Raw genomic sequence first — 14,858 nt, forward strand, 5'->3', positions numbered from 1 at the left:
CCAGCCCCTGGGCTTGCTGTCACCCCGCTGGCCCCCTTCCCCGGGAGCACCCGCGGGCCTGTCCTCTGCCCAGCAGCCCCGCGCTGCCTTGCCCAGTCCGGCTCCTGCGCCCCATCTCTGGGAAGCCTTCCGCGTGACTTCTGGGCCCCTGAGGCCCAATGCCTCCCCCTGCTGCAGCCTAACCCCTTGGTCTGGGGTGTCTGGGCCCTTCAGACCGGGTATCCCGGCTTAAACATGCACCTGGTGAGCCACACGGTTCCCCCTCCTGGCACAGCTGCCTCCCTTGGGGTCCACGCCCTGCGGGGACTGCAGAAACAGAGTTGGGACTCTCCTGGGAGCAGGTGGAGAAACTGAGGCCGGACATGGGCGGCGAGCTGGGAGGTGGGATCCCCCCGGCTGCAGGCTCTAACCCGACCACTGCCCCAGCCAGTCCTCAGGAGCTTGGAAGGACACGCAAGGTCTGGCTCTGAGTGAGGACATACTTTTCTGCTCTCTCCTGCTCTGCCTTGCGTGTCGGGGAGGGAGTGAAGATGTGGGTCTCTGCGAGCCTCAGAAGCCCCAAACAGACATAGACGACGTTGCATAGAGCTGGACGGTGCCGGGACACAGCCGCCACCTCACCCAGCCTGTGACCAAGCGCCGGGCTATGCTGAAGGGCCTCCTGGGTGTGCTCCAGACTCAGCCCCGCACCCGGGGGCCTGCTCTGTGTGCAGTGACAGAGCAGCGACCCAGAGATCACCTGGTACCAACTGTGTAGACACACACAAGATTCGAAGGTGGTCCGGGCAGTCAGAGATGGACGAGCGACGTGCGTCAGGGTGGGGCAGGGCCAGGACGTGCTCTGCGCGCCGTCCTGCCCCGCACCGGGCTGCTGTGGGTGGGCGAGCTGCCACCCCGGCTCGCGGCTCGGAGGCTCCTCGACCAGACCCACGTCCCCGCTGCTGCTGTGGGTGCGTGAGGTGAGGCAGGCCAAAGGAGAGGCCGGGCTGCGCCGGGTGCTCCTGGGATAGGACTAACACAGGGCTGGCGGCGCCCGGTGGCCCGGGGACGGTCAGTCTGGGCCACGGACACCGGGCCGGACGGTTCCCTGTCAGGAGGGCGGCCTAGGCACTGTGGGGGGCCAAGCAGCGTCCCCGCCCCCCTTCCTGGCCCAGAGCTCCCGTCCACGTGACCACAGACCGCCATCCCCTGGCCTGGGACAGCAGCTCCTCAGCCCCCAGCATCTGCGCTCCAGCCGGCCGGGCACCCCCAGGGGGACGCGAGGCCTCGGGCAGGCAAAGCCCAGGACACCTGCGGACGGCAGGAGGCTTCCCGAGGGACGGCCACGGACAAGTTTTAAGCGCTGCGGTTAAAGATCTTCTCGCCCCCGCTGTGCTGTGTCCTGTGCCCACAGAGGACGGGACAATGTGACCGCCTGTGGCGGCAGGGCCTGGGACTCCAGACCGTCTGCGCAGCATTTCCAGAACTCTGGAAATATTCTAAAATAAAGTGTTTATTAAAAAAACATGCAACTTCATGAGTTGAAATTATTCAATGAAAATAAGACATTTCCCCCCACCTAAAAAAAGTCATTTTAGAGAAACAACCTAAAATGTTTCCAGACGGAAAAGGGCACGTGGGTGCGGCCCCCAGGGGAGCCAGCGCCGGGGGTCACCCCCCTTCGGGGGGGGGAACCGTCTCTGGAACCAGGTGTCAGAAGCCACATCCTGGGGCCGCATGTGGGTGTGGGGGGGCCGCACCTGTCAGTCCCGCAGCCGAGCTCGGCCACCCGCAGGACGCCAGGGCAGTCTCCGGCCGGCCGGGCGGCGGCCTCCAGGCACGCAGCTGTCCCGACACGGGGGAGCACCCAGGCCAGGTGGGGGTGCTGGCGCCTCACACGGAAAGCATCTCCGCGGGTCCTGGGCTGCTGGACGTGATGGCAGAGGGGTCGTGCATGCCCACCCAGGATGAGTGGGGGACACGGACCCGTGGCAGCACCAGGTCAGCCCGGGCAAGGGCCGGGGGCAGGGTCAGCCCTGGACACGGGTCCCTGCCCACTCAGCACTTCGGGGCAGGTTCTCTGGGACTCCCCTCCCCACCCCTCACCGCTGGGAGAGGGGAAGGTCCCGCCTGGGCCCGGTGCGGGCAGCAGCGGCCAGGAGAGGCCCCGTGGTCACCGGCGGTAGCGGTAGCGCTTGAAGTGGAACCAGAGCTGGAAGATGCCGTTGGCGAACTGGCAGCGGAAGCCGTGGCGGTGCGAGTACTCCCACTCGCGGCTAACGATCTTGAAGGCGATGTCCTCGTAGGGCGGCCCTGCGTGGAAGCGGAGCGTGGCGAAGTCCTTGTTGTCGGCACACGCCTCCAGGAAGTACTCGGGCGTGGAGCGCTTGTCGATGAGGTCGGGGTAGAAGATGTTGAACTTGTAGCCCTGCACGATCTTGGGCGGCGGGTTGTCGAAGTCGTAGTGCGTCTGGTTGTACTTGTTCCACTCGAAGCCCGTGTGCACGCGGTTGAAGAAGCGCGGCTTGCGCGGCCGGTACTTGTCGGCCCACAGGTAGGCCTTGCCCGTCAGCGGCATCTCCACGCTGAACTGCGCCTCGTCCTGGCCCATGCCCTCCTTGGCCCGCCGGAAGAAGATGTCCTCGGCGCTCTCGCTGGCGTCGCCTGCGGGGGGGGGGGGGGGCGCACAGTGAGTGGGGCTGGGGGTGGGGGGAGGGCCCTGTCCCTGCCCCACCCCCGCACCCCGGGGGGGCAGACAGCGTGGGTCCCCCCGGCCGCACCTGTGACCTGGAGCTGCTGGCGGGACAGCTGCAGCCGCTGCGCGTCCTCATCGGGCTCCAGCACGTGCGCGTCCAGCGGCAGCTCGTGCGCCGTGAGCAGCCGGGGGCTGTACTTGCCGGCGTCGTAGTCGTCCAGGCTCTGCTGGATCAGGTCCTCCTCCATGAGCACCGCCTCCCCATCTGCCTCGCCCTCCGCCGGCGCCGCCCCTTCAGCCTCAGGATCCCCGGAGCCGCCCTCTGATGAGGGCCCGGGCGGGGTGGGCGCTGGGTCCTCGGGCTCCAGGCTGCGGAAGGGAGAGGCCTGGGCTGGGCCGGACAGCAGCCGGTTGGGGACCAGGCGGCCCGGGGCCCCGACGAGGTCCTTGGCTGAGGAGGGGCATGGGGACAGGAGGCCGCGTACCTGTGGCCGGGTGACGGGGGCTCCTGCTTGAGGATGGGGAAGAGGGGCTCGCTCTCCACGCCCTGCTCCTGCTTCAGCTTGTACAGCTTCTGTCGCAGCACGTCCTGGTGCCGCTCCCGGAGCCTGCAACACCGCCTGGCGGTCACCCCCCGCCCCAGCCCTCGTCCTGATCCCCTTTCAAGGCAAGGGTCCTGGGAGCCAGGGAGAGCGACAAGCGGCCCCTGCCCAGGCTGTGTCCTCACGCTCCCGGCTGCGGAGCACAGAGGGTGCTGGGGGCTGCACAGGTCTATGGCCGCGGAGGGGGGGCGGCTGGGGGCCGCGCTTCAGCAACGAGAAAATGGGACTCAGGTCACAGACCCTGCGGGAGCTGGGTCTGGGAAGCCCTCCAAGGCTGGCAAGGGAGGGGCCCCACAGCGGGGACGCGTGTGCCCTGGGAGCCACCAAGCTGGGGCTGAACAGGACCCGGGAGGCGGGCAGGGGGGAATGAACGCGGAGCCGCCTTGTTCGCAGCAGACAAGCTCTGTGTTTACACAGAGCGGCCAAACTCCCAGAGAATTTGTACACAGAGGGTGTGGCGTGGGCAGGAGGCGGGTGGCCTCAGGGCCTGCGTGGTGTCTCCTGACCCTGGGGAGACAGGGGCAGATGCTGCTGGGGGCCGGGCCCCCCGAGCCCCACCCGGGGCCCCCGATCCCTGCAGGGCCGGGAGGTGCTGACCTGGCCCGTGCCATGTGGGCGCGGAGCTGCTGCAGGAGGCTCTCCCAGTAGCCCATGTCCAGGTTGGGGCCCCCGGCCCGGATTTTGCCCTCGATGCCCTGGAAGATGACGCGCAGCTGGCCGTACGTCTTGCCCTTGAAGACCGACTGCACGTCGGAGCTGACGGAGGCGTTGACCCCCTCTCGCCGCTCCCCTGTGGGGGACGGGGCGCTCAGCTCGGGGCACGGGCCAGACCCTGCCCTTTGCCCACACTGTTCTTCCTCGGGTCCCGGGGGCCTGCCTCCTCCCGGCCACCCCTGCCTCTGGCTGGATCCTTCTAACACGTGATGCGTACTCTGGGCCACAGACCTTCCCCGGGGATGGTTCGGATTCCACGGATCAGGGGAGCCAGGCAGGTGTTTCCAGCCTCTCCCTGGTCCGACCCTCGGGCCAAGTCGGAGCGCCTCGGCCTGCCACCCATGGCCTGCCACCCCCACTGCAACAGCAATGAGGAAGCACCTGACCGCCCGACCCCAGGGAACTCAGACCCTGCTCTGTCAGCCTCGGCTGGTGACCTTGGGGAAGTGGGTCACCATTTCTGGGCTTGGCTCTTCCCTCAGTAAGGGGAGTTGGTCATTTCCTGGGCTCTGCAAAATCCTAACACTGCCCCAAGGCAAGCGTGTCCCCCTGTCCTGCATCCGTCACGGGCTGGGAGCCCAGGACATGTCCTGTGCCCTTGGATGGAGAGGTCCCTGAGAGGGGATGGGCGTAGCCTGACTCTACCTGCTCTGACACACCAGCTTCCTTACTGGTCAGCAGACACCAAGCCCTGCCACAGGGCCTTTGCACATGTGTCGCTTCCCACCAGCAACATGATCCTCCTGGTCCATTTTGCCTCCCAGACTGCTCCCCTTGGCCTGGAAGCCTGATTTGTGGCTTCTCCAGGGCAGGGACCTCGTGGGGCTTCGGAACGCTGCCTCTCTGGCACCGAGCCGGGCCTGCAGCTGATGTGCAGCTGCTGACAAATGCAGGGGTGCACGAGCAACACAAGCCCGGTGTTCAACAACCAGTTTTGGCAGCCCTCCCACTGGACACAGGGTCGCAGCTCGTCAGACGAGGTCACAGAGGACCTAAGTCCCTCTAGCCAATCAGCACGGGAATCAGCACCTAGAGACCCAAACCCCCTGCCAGACAGCTGCGGGTCCCCAGAAGGTCCCGGACTCTGGCTGAGTCTGTGACAGGCACAGAAACATTACGGGACCAGAGGACTGAATTCAGCAACCACTCCCACCTACCCGCAGGGCTGCATCCCGCATTCACACACATGGAACTCACGACCCACCCAGCCAGCAACCGCCAGCGCGGTCCCCACAGGAGCCCCTCTCTGCCACGCGGCTTGAAGAAAGCCAGGTCCCGGGTCCCGAACACACAAGGCCCGGCTGGCTCCTGACGGGGGCTGGAGTGGTTCCAGCGCACTGACTGGAGACTCTGGGACAGTGCTCAGGACAGAGGGCAGCACCATGGGAAGCACCCACAGCGAAAGGTAGTGGGGGGCCCGCCGCAGACACCCACTCTTATCACACAGTTGGAACGTCCCAATTACCGACAAGAAAAAGAAAAATAAGCCCAACTTGATTTGTAAAGATGACGCACAGTGTTTGGCGGGTCTCCAGAACAGAGGAGCAGAGACCTCTCGGAAATCACGCTGAAGGGAGACGCGGAAAAGCAAGCTCGTTTCTGAGAACAGCCAGAGCCCGCTGGGAGCCCTGCTGTAGCAGGCGAGGAGGGGAAGCAGACGGCAGGGCCTCGGCCATCCCTGGGAGAAGAGAAGCGGCCACGCAAGGGGGCGACCAGCAAGGGAGCCCAGCGCAGCGGCAGCCGGCCAGAGACCCGGGGGCTCGGGGCAGGGGAGCTGTGCGCAGGGAGACACACAAGAGGCGGCCCTCGCTCTTCCCCAGCTGGGGGGGGAGTGGGGTCAGGTGTTCGGCGTCTGACGGAGAAGGCCCTTCCCCCCCGAGTTCTAGCCGGGGCCCTGCTGCCCGCAGCCACAGGGGAGGTGAAACACATTTCCTGATGCGCGTGACGTCCAAGAACTTCCTGCCAGAAACTCCGGGAGGATGCGCCCCACCGAGACGAGGGCACAGAGCACAAGAAGGGAAGATGTGGGGTAGCACAGCTCCAGCACAACAGAGTGAAGGGAAGCCGCGGAGGCGGGGCGAGGGACACAGAGGACACAGGGACAAGGAGAAAGGGGCCCGAGAAGGCCTGGGGTCCGCGGCGGCCACGAGTGCGACCCCCCGGGCGCAGGGGCCGGCTCGGCTTCCGGGGCACGACGACCACTTCCTTGCTGCGCCCCAGCAGGCGCTCCTGAAGGAGTCAGCATCCCCAGGGGACAGAAGGGACAACTGCGCTCCCAGGAGGTCGCCGAGCCGCCTGGTGGGCTGGATCCGCACTCAGGGCCACACCTGCCCTGGTCAGCGACCTTGGGAGCAGAGTTCTAGACCCAGGCCACTGCCACCAAAGGAAATGCCTCCTCATACATCTCTGAGAGCAAACAATTCCCTTTCCTTTCTCCTGAAGTCACTACAGGACGCAGGAAAACAAATCACCACTTACAGAGATGATGAAAAACATTCCTCCCTTTCCTAAGAAGAGGAAACCAGCCCCCCACCCCGTCTGAGCAAACAGGCCTGGGGGAGGGGAGAGCGCGTGTCCTCAGCCATCACCAGGCCTGAGAGACGGTGGAGCATAGGACAGCCCATGAGGCCCCGGGAACCGGGCGCTGTTGAAGCGGTGGCCTCGAGGGGCAGGAATGCAGTCGGTGTAAGCCTCGGGAACAGTGGTTCTCACCCAAGGCGAGTCTGTCCCGGGGGGACGTATGGGGACACCTGCGACTGTCCCGACTGGGGGTGCTCATGACGCAGGACGGGTGGGGGCCCGTGTCTGCCTGAGAAAGTATGAGAAACCCAGCTCCTGGGCTCACTCCCTCAGAGCTCACTCCCAGACGGGCAGAGCTGAGCCCCAGTGTTGCTCAAACACACCCAGTCTCCAGCAAAAACTTGACACCCAAACAACCCCCAGGGGCCCCACTCCCAGGAAAGCAGGCGGTTAAAGGAAGCCGGTGGGGCCACGCTGGGCTCTGAGCCCCCACCCATTCACAGTCCGGAGCACCTGCTGCTGCCCCCTGGTGGCTCCTGGAGAGGCCTCCAGAGAGCAAGGGACACCCCACATGGGGAAACCAAGACGCGCAGGGAGCACCGGACCAAGGCAGCTCCCTGCAGACGCAGTCCCATGTGCCCAAGAGCCCGCCAGGCACTTTCTGGCTCCCCTGCCCCAGCCCTGGGTTACCGGGGCCCTTGCCCGAGGCCTCCAGCTTGCGGAGCTTGGCGATCTCGTCTTCCGTGACAGTGGTCATGTCCCGCCAGAAGTCGGCGTTCTTGCCCTGCTCCAGCTCCATGTACACCTGGGGAGGGACGTGCAGGGGGCTGAGCGCGGGCAAGGGCTGCTCCGGGAGCCCGGGCGCAAGCAGCGGGGCCGGCCGGTACCTGGATGTCCTCCAGCAGGTCCTCCATGTCCGCTACGGTGAGGCCGTTGAGGAAGGTGTACGGCTCATGCATCTCCACGGCCAGGTCATCGTCCTCGGCGCTGATGTACTTGGCCAGCAGGTCGATGGGCTTAGCCCGCCCGTCCCGGATGCGGATCTTGGAGCTGCCAGGGAGCAGGGAAGTGGCGTCTGAGCCCAGGGTGCACGCTGGCCCCTCCTGAAGACCCTGCCCTGGAGGAGGGGCCTGTGTGGGAGCCGGGGGAGGGGCTAGGCCTGCAGCCGTGGTGGTCAAAGAAGTCTTCCTGGAAGAGGGGGTACCAGGCACAGGAGCGAGACAGGTGACAGACCCAAGCCCGGAGCCCGGCAAGCGCGGCACGTGAAGAGCAGCCGGTGGGAGCGGAGCAGGGCGGGGAAACACGGAGGGGCGGGCGGGATACCCCCTCCCAGTGGACGGGCTGCCGGGGCGGGCAATGAAAGCCTCAGTGCTACACCGTGGAGAGGCGCATCAGAGGCTGAGGCTGGTCCAACCCGAGGGCGCCTGGAACCAGGCAGGTCCGAGCCCTGGGGGCTGGTGCGGCCAGAAGTGGCAGGACAGAGAGGGCAGACCGGGTTCCCCGGGCACACATGCCAGGCTTGGGGCTCAGACGCCCGCTGTGTGGCCTCAGGCGCTCCTGAGTCCGTGTGTGATGGGGCCTGATGAGCAGACACTCCGGGGGCTGGGGGCGGAGAGAGAGGACCACACCAGCTCGGGGTCTAGCACCTGACGCTGGTGCAGCAGCACTACGCACGGCAGAGACCGCTCAGACGTCTCCTTCGCACGCGACTTGACAGGGGAGACGGGCTCGAGGGAGGGACTCTCTGAGGAGGTGATCGGGGGAGACCTGAAGGGAAAGGGGGACCAGCCAGCGGAAGGCTCCAGGGACGGGAAAGAGCATGTACAAAGGCCCTGGGGCACACGCGGCCCCTGTATTTGGGCCCATGAGGGCGGAGGGTGGTGGAGGCAGCAGCGTGTCTGCGGGCGCGTACCGCAGCTTGGCCTGCTGCAGGTGGAAGTTGTCCTCCTGCTCCTCCCACGTCTTGAAGTGCTCCGCTTCCTTCTCCCGCTGCAGCATCTCCAGCTCCTGCTCCCGCATGGCCTTCTCGCGCTCCCGCTCTAGCCGCAGCTGCTTCACCTGGGGGCGCCGGGGAAGGATGGGGGGTGGGGTAGAGTCAGGCCAGAACCGCCAGAAGGGGGTCTCGTGGGTCCTACCCTGTACTCTCTTGGGTGATGGGGAGATGACCCAGGCGTGGCCCCAGCCCACCAGCCCCGGGCTTGGATTGGTCAGGGAGGCCAGAAGCTTCACACAGACCCTAAGACAGAGGAAGAGTCCTTTTGTGGGAGACACAGCTGCCTGCAGCAGCCAGGATCCCTCTGGTGCCCATGAAGGAAGTGTCTGAGAGTAGAGCCCAGGGGTCAGCAGAACGGAGAGGTGGAGGGAGACAGCTTGCTGGAGGCACTGCCCAAAGCCCTGGATCCAGCTGTGCCTGAAGCCAGTCAGTTCCCCTGGACTTTCTGTGTAAGCCAATTAGGTCTCCCCTGACCTTCAGGCTCTCGCGAGGGAAGGGCTCTGGACCCCGCGGAGACAGGCCAAGGGCAACTCCACCTTCTGCAGCTCCAGGCGGTTGTCCTCTTGGATTCTCTTGTTCCGCTCCTTCAGCTCCTTCTCCTCCAGGTGGCTGATCCCCTTCTTCTCCAGGGCCTGGAAGCGCCAAGCACACGCCCACTGAGTGCAGATGCCTCCCCCCTTCCCAGGTGCCCCTGCAAGATCCTGATGGAGACCCAGCAGGCTGGGCGGTGTCTCTGGAGACGAGATGAGAGAAGTAAGCCGCCCACGGCCGCGCCTCGCAGACCACCGCCGAACACGCTGCCCCCCTTAGTGCCCCCAGACTGGACACGAGAGAACGCAGCGCTCCAGAGCGGCCTCCAGCATGGGTGAGGCGTGCACTGCCGTGCAGAGGGGAAGCAGCCGCCCGCCCCAGGGGGCTTCCGGGGACTGCTCGCCCTGGTTCACACGGAAGCCCTGCTGGGCCAGCTTGGGGAGGGGTGGGGGGTGGAAGCCCCCAGCAGCTCAGACGTGCCCCACGTGTGGGCGGAGGCAGGACAGCAAAGGAAGGAGACGGACTCAAGGCGCACTTGCCCAGGGCAGCTCTGGGGCCACCGCGCATCACAGCAGATGGCTCCTCCCTGTGTGTGTCCTCGTCTGGTGGAGGGTGCTCGGGGCACGGGGCTGGAGACCCCTCAGGCCCTTGGACAGCCCCCACAGTCCCTGCCTGAGCGGGCGCTAAGCCTGCACACATAGATGAGTGCTCCCCCGCCCCATCCGGGCCCCCCGGGCTGTGTGAGGACACCCCGGGGCCCAGGAAAACATGCCTCTGGTGGGACACAAGCCTGCCTGGCTCAGGGCCACCTCTGGACGCCTGGGCCGCTCCTTGGTCTCCCCAGCCTCAGCCCAGGCCGCTGTGTTAACGGTAACCGTACTTGTCACCTACAGCCACACAGAAAAGCAACTAGGGCACGGGCGAGGAGCCAGGCAGCCTTGGTTCGGGTCACGCTCTGCCACCCGTGAGCAGGGGACCACGTGCCAGCAACTCGGTGGCCTGACACAGATGAGGCCGCGTGAGAGAGAGTCGAGGTGCGCAGAGCACGCGGCACGCCGGCTGGCATGGAGCGCGCATCACCGTTCCTGCTGGGGGCTGCCCACGCTGCCGGCCGGTGGCCCCGGGAAGAGGGGACAGACGTGTGATGCTGCCCAAACCATGGGCCTGTCTAGAGAGGCCTCGGGGCTGAGCGGGGGCAGAGCCCCCACATGCTTATCACTGGAGGGGCTGATGATGCTCTCCCTGGTGAATTCCCCAAAGCCAGCGTGGGCTCCAAGAAAGACTTGGTGGGGAAATGCTCAAGCACGTGTGTACAAACCACCCCGAACCCACTCATTCGACACTCGCCGACGGCCGACCACGCGCCAGCTCTGGGGACAGAGACTGCCCCGTGGGGCTCAGTCTGGCAGGAATCGCACATTAGGAATCAGACTGTTTAGATGTTCGCTCCGCAGCAAGACCTTTCTGGGCCTGCCTAGTTCAAGCCAAAGCCGCGGCAGCCCGACGCCTGTCCGCCTCACTCCTCCGCACGCTTGGCTCTTCTGCTCATTTACAGTCTTTCCCTTGGGAGGCTGCGGGCTCCACAGGGGCTCCGTCTCTCCAGCTCCCTGACGCAGGGCCGGCCCCCACGGCCCCCAGCACCAGCAAGTGCACAGGAAGGCGAGCCAATGAGGTGCGAGGAGGGGCCTGCGGGACCATGGGAAGGCGGCATGGGCTCGGTGTGTTCCAGACAAAGGTCCGAGCGCACGTGGCGAAGGGAAAACGTCACGGTGCCGAGCGTGCCCGGCTGCTCTCGCCACCCCAGGCCACCCGCCTCCCCGCAGCCAACAGGGCACGTGTTATAGTTACACCGTGTCCTCTGGAAAGGGGAGTCGCCGTCCCAACCTCGGAACCCGGAAAGGGGATTTTACGTGGAAACGGGGTCTCTGCAGACGGAATAAGTTAAGACAAGGTCACAGGGGGTGAGGCTGGGCTCTAAACCATGGCCAGTGACCTTACAAGAAAGAAAGGGGGACACACAGGCAAGATGGCCATGTGACGAGGACAACACAGGCTGGGGTGAAGCAGCCACAAGCCCAGAGTCGCCAGCAGCCACCAGCAGCTGACCTCCACAGCTGGGCAACAAAACCTGCAGCTTTTAGTCCTGGGCACGGGACCGCCGCTAGCGGTGAGTGACCCGGGAGCGAGGCATCAGCATCGAGGTGGCCGAGCACCTGTCCACTGGGACGCTGTCTCGGGCGTGAGGTGCCGAGAACCTGCTCTCCAGCCACGGTGAGCCGAGCCCCATATTCTGGGCGCAGCACCTGCGATTTTGGCCGACAGGAATGTTTCCGCAGGAAAAGCCAGCGGCCGGGAGGGCACACGCGCACGTAGATGATTCATACACGAATGAAATCTTTAAACTCTTAGCAGCCAAGCAGCGCCTGGGAACGCGTGCTGTGAGCACCAACTCCCATGTTCTAAAAAGGACATCACGACAGGCGCACGAGCGCACCGCGACGGGCTCACCTTGTTCCAGATGAAGGTGCCCAGGAGGTTGTTGTCGCCGAAGGGGTTGTCGGTGTTGGTGTAGCCCATGTACTCCTCGCCCCAGCCCATCTTCTCCCGCTTCTTCCGCTCCTTGGCCTCCTTCTTGGCCAGCCGCCGGGCCCGCTTCTCCTCGGGGGTCTCGAAGGCCTTCATCAGCTCCTCCTGCTGCTTCCGTTCCTCCCGTAGCCGCAGCCGCTCCTGCAAGCTCTGCTGTTGGCTCAGGGCCGCCGCCGCCTCCCGAGGGCTCTGGGAGCGGGCTGGGGAGGCCGAGCTGGATGCCGAGGAGCTGGGGGACCAAGAGCGTGTCCGCCGCCGGCGGGCCCATCGGCCCCGCTGCTGCTCCTGCCGCCCGTCATCGGAGTCGGACTGAGAGGACCGCTCCTGTGAGCGCCAGCGCGGCGGCAGTGGGCTCGGGCTCTGCCTCTTTCGCCGCTGCCACCTTTCTTCCTCCGAATCTGACCTGTGGAAGGAATCACAGGTCTGCTTACTGCCTGCCAGTCTTTCGTGTGACAGATGTTTCCACAGCATCTGCTGTGCCGGGGAAGGTTGTAGGTTCTGGGGACACGGCAGTCACGAGCAGTGATACTCACGGTCCCTGCCTTTGAGAGGCTCACATCAACAAATAAACACAGAGCGAGACACAACATAGTGCAAAGAAGAGTGACGTAGCATTAGGAGATGGGAGATCTGAGGAGGCAACTCTGGAGGAAATGCGGAGGACGCTACAGGGAGAGAGTGCTGCATGAAGAGGGCATAGCTAGAGCAAAGGCCCTGGGGCAGGAATTTACATGGCATGTTCAAGAAGCAGCAGGAGGCCCAGGTGGAAAGTGTGAATGAGGGGGCGTGAGGGCGGGAGTGAGGGCAGGGAGGTAGGCTGTGGCCTGGTGGTGCCGGAGCTATAATTATAGAAACCAGAGGACCTGATCTGTTCAAGGTGACAAGAGGGAACTTATAGGACAAGGTCCCACAGGATGGGCAAGAGTGAAATGGAGTAAGACGCACAGGACTGAAACGCCAGGCAAAACCACTGTGAGCTGGCAACGGAACGCACGAGCCAGAAGGACAAATTCTGTAACCGCTCAGGGCCCTTCGAATGTGTAGAGGAACAAGTCTCTGTATTTCGTTAAGTGTTCCAGCTGTTGAGCTCATGTCAAAAAACCTATACCATGGAAACCAATTATTCTGGAGTCTCTGTAAGCAGACTATACCTTTGACCCAACTTTCACTAACACTGCCAACTCAAATTACCCGTCCAGGGCGGCTGATCACAGTAACTCAAACATCAGGAAACAGCAGATACAAAAGATGCGCGGATGACCACAGACTGCTGCTGTACGTGAGCCCACGTGGAAAACAGTGGGCCAGGGGCTCACTGCAGAGCCAGCCAACTTGCCCTGTACAGAGCCAGACGGCCGAGGACATGAGCCTGCCGCTCCGCCGCTGCTGAGCAAAAGCGGCTCTGGACAGGTGGGAAAAGCTGGGCATGGCCAGACCCCAATAAGCTTTCACGTCCGCACACCAAAACTTGGGACGTATTCAAGAATCTCATAAAATTTTGACATGTCAGGAAATACCGTTCCTCTTCTGACTTTGCCCCTCACCGACTAAAAATGTAAAAACCAGGGGCGCCTGGGTGGCTCAGCTGGTTAAGCGTTTGCCTTCAACTTAGTCATGATCTCAGGGTCCTGGGATAGCGTCCCGCATTGGAGGGGGGGTGTCCCTGCTCAGCGGAGGGCCTGCTTCTCCCTTTGCCCTTCCCCCTTGCTCACTCATGCGTGTCCGCATGCTCTCATCCGTGAACGAAATCTTTAAAAAAAAAAAACACATTAAAACCATTCTCGGCTCACAGGCTGCAGGCTGCCAAGCCGTGGTTTAAACCACGTCTGTGTTATTTCCGTTTTGCTTCTTATAACTTCTTGGAAGTCCTGGGTTGCGATGACCCCTTTCTCAAACACAGAGGGCAATCAACTACAGCCACTGTGGCCACGGTGTGAACAGGCTGACAGGGTGGGAGACGATGTGCCAGGAGAAGCCCCAGGGAGGTCATGAGTACACAGAGGAGCAAACTTGGACCACAGGGGGTCAGGGACTGGCCAGAGGGTCACCGCCCGTTAGGGGCTGAGTCGGCACAGGGACCTAGGTCTGGAAGGCAGTCCCTGGCACTGTCTGCTCCCTCCGTGCTGGAGCAGACTCAAGCCAAGCCTGGACAGGTGTCCAAAACGACATGACCGTGGGCCGTGGCGAAGCTGAGACCCAGGTCCTAGGAGTCAACCCAGGCCCGCCACCTGTCACCGAAAGCGCCTTCCTCTGACTCCCACCTCCAATAGCAGGTGTTGTCGCCCCTACTTAGAAAGAAAATCTGCCCTTTCCCCGCTGCGCCTCCCACTGCCTCTCCGCTCTGAACGCCACCACCATCTGTTGCCTAGACAACCGCACCAGCCTCCTCCTGCCTGTGTCACTCCTGCCAACCTCCTCAATCCCTTCCCCACGCGAAAACCGGAAGAAGTTCCAGAGGTAAGCCGGACTACATCACTCAGTATCCTCCCTTGGCTTCCTACTTCCCTCCGAAGAGCGGCCAAATCCTGGCCCGCGGTACACAGAACTGCACGATCCGCTCTCTTCTCACCGCCCCGACCTCCTCTCCAACTTCCCCTCCGCCCCGCCTCGCTCACTACGCTCCTCTACTGCCCCTCAACCACCGGGTACCCTGCCTGGAGCGCCTCTTGCTCTCCTCGCTGCCTAACGGCGACTCTCGGCCGACGCCCCCTTCTCCAGGAAGCCTTCTCGGACTAATTCGAGGATCTCTGGCTCCCCAGCGCCGTTCACGCAGCCACCCTACCGGCGCTCCCGGCTCTGCCTCCTCCGCCTGCGCCGTACTTCGTCGTCCCGGCGCCGGCGGTTTCGCCGCCCATGGCTCCCGCTCCGACTTCGGCTCCGACTCCCGCTCCGTTGCCTGCGGCCCCTACGACCAGCCGACCGCGAGCGCGAGCGTGTATCCCGACCCATCAGCTGAGACCGTGGCGGCAGCGCTGACACAAATATCCGGGGCCCGCGCCGGGGGCCTTCCTCCCCTGCGGCGCGCGCCGGGCTGCCCCATCCGCGCCTGAGCCGGGAGAAGGAAACCCGTCTCGCTGCCCCATCCCGCAGGGGCTCCGACGCCCCGCAACCTCTCCACTGCCCTCAAACGTGGCCCGTGTGACGGACTCCGGCCTGGCGCTCGTCTCCAGAATTGGGGCCTCGGCCTCCAGGCAGTACTAGGGGCAGCCCCATGTCGGTCCTCGCGCCTAGGAGAGGG

The 14,858-nt window shown here is 64.4% G+C and overlaps 1 protein-coding gene across 1 annotated transcript; it reads right to left on the bottom strand.

Moving 5' to 3' along the window:
• Positions 1-1,474: 1,474 nt before the first annotated feature.
• On the bottom strand, positions 1,475-14,609 carry CACTIN (cactin, spliceosome C complex subunit). The gene is made up of 10 exons (XM_059159462.1): positions 14,403-14,609; positions 11,543-12,023; positions 9,040-9,135; positions 8,423-8,568; positions 7,398-7,560; positions 7,201-7,315; positions 3,874-4,066; positions 3,160-3,282; positions 2,760-3,043; positions 1,475-2,643 (listed from the first exon to the last, which is right to left on the bottom strand). The coding sequence occupies exons 1-10, from the start codon at positions 14,567-14,569 to the stop codon at positions 2,153-2,155; spliced, it is 2,259 nt and encodes a 752-aa protein (XP_059015445.1). The 5' UTR covers positions 14,570-14,609; the 3' UTR covers positions 1,475-2,152.
• Positions 14,610-14,858: the final 249 nt, after the last annotated feature.

Source organism: Mustela lutreola, chromosome 2 (genome assembly GCF_030435805.1).
Source record: "Mustela lutreola isolate mMusLut2 chromosome 2, mMusLut2.pri, whole genome shotgun sequence".
Lineage (NCBI taxonomy): Eukaryota > Metazoa > Chordata > Mammalia > Carnivora > Mustelidae > Mustela > Mustela lutreola.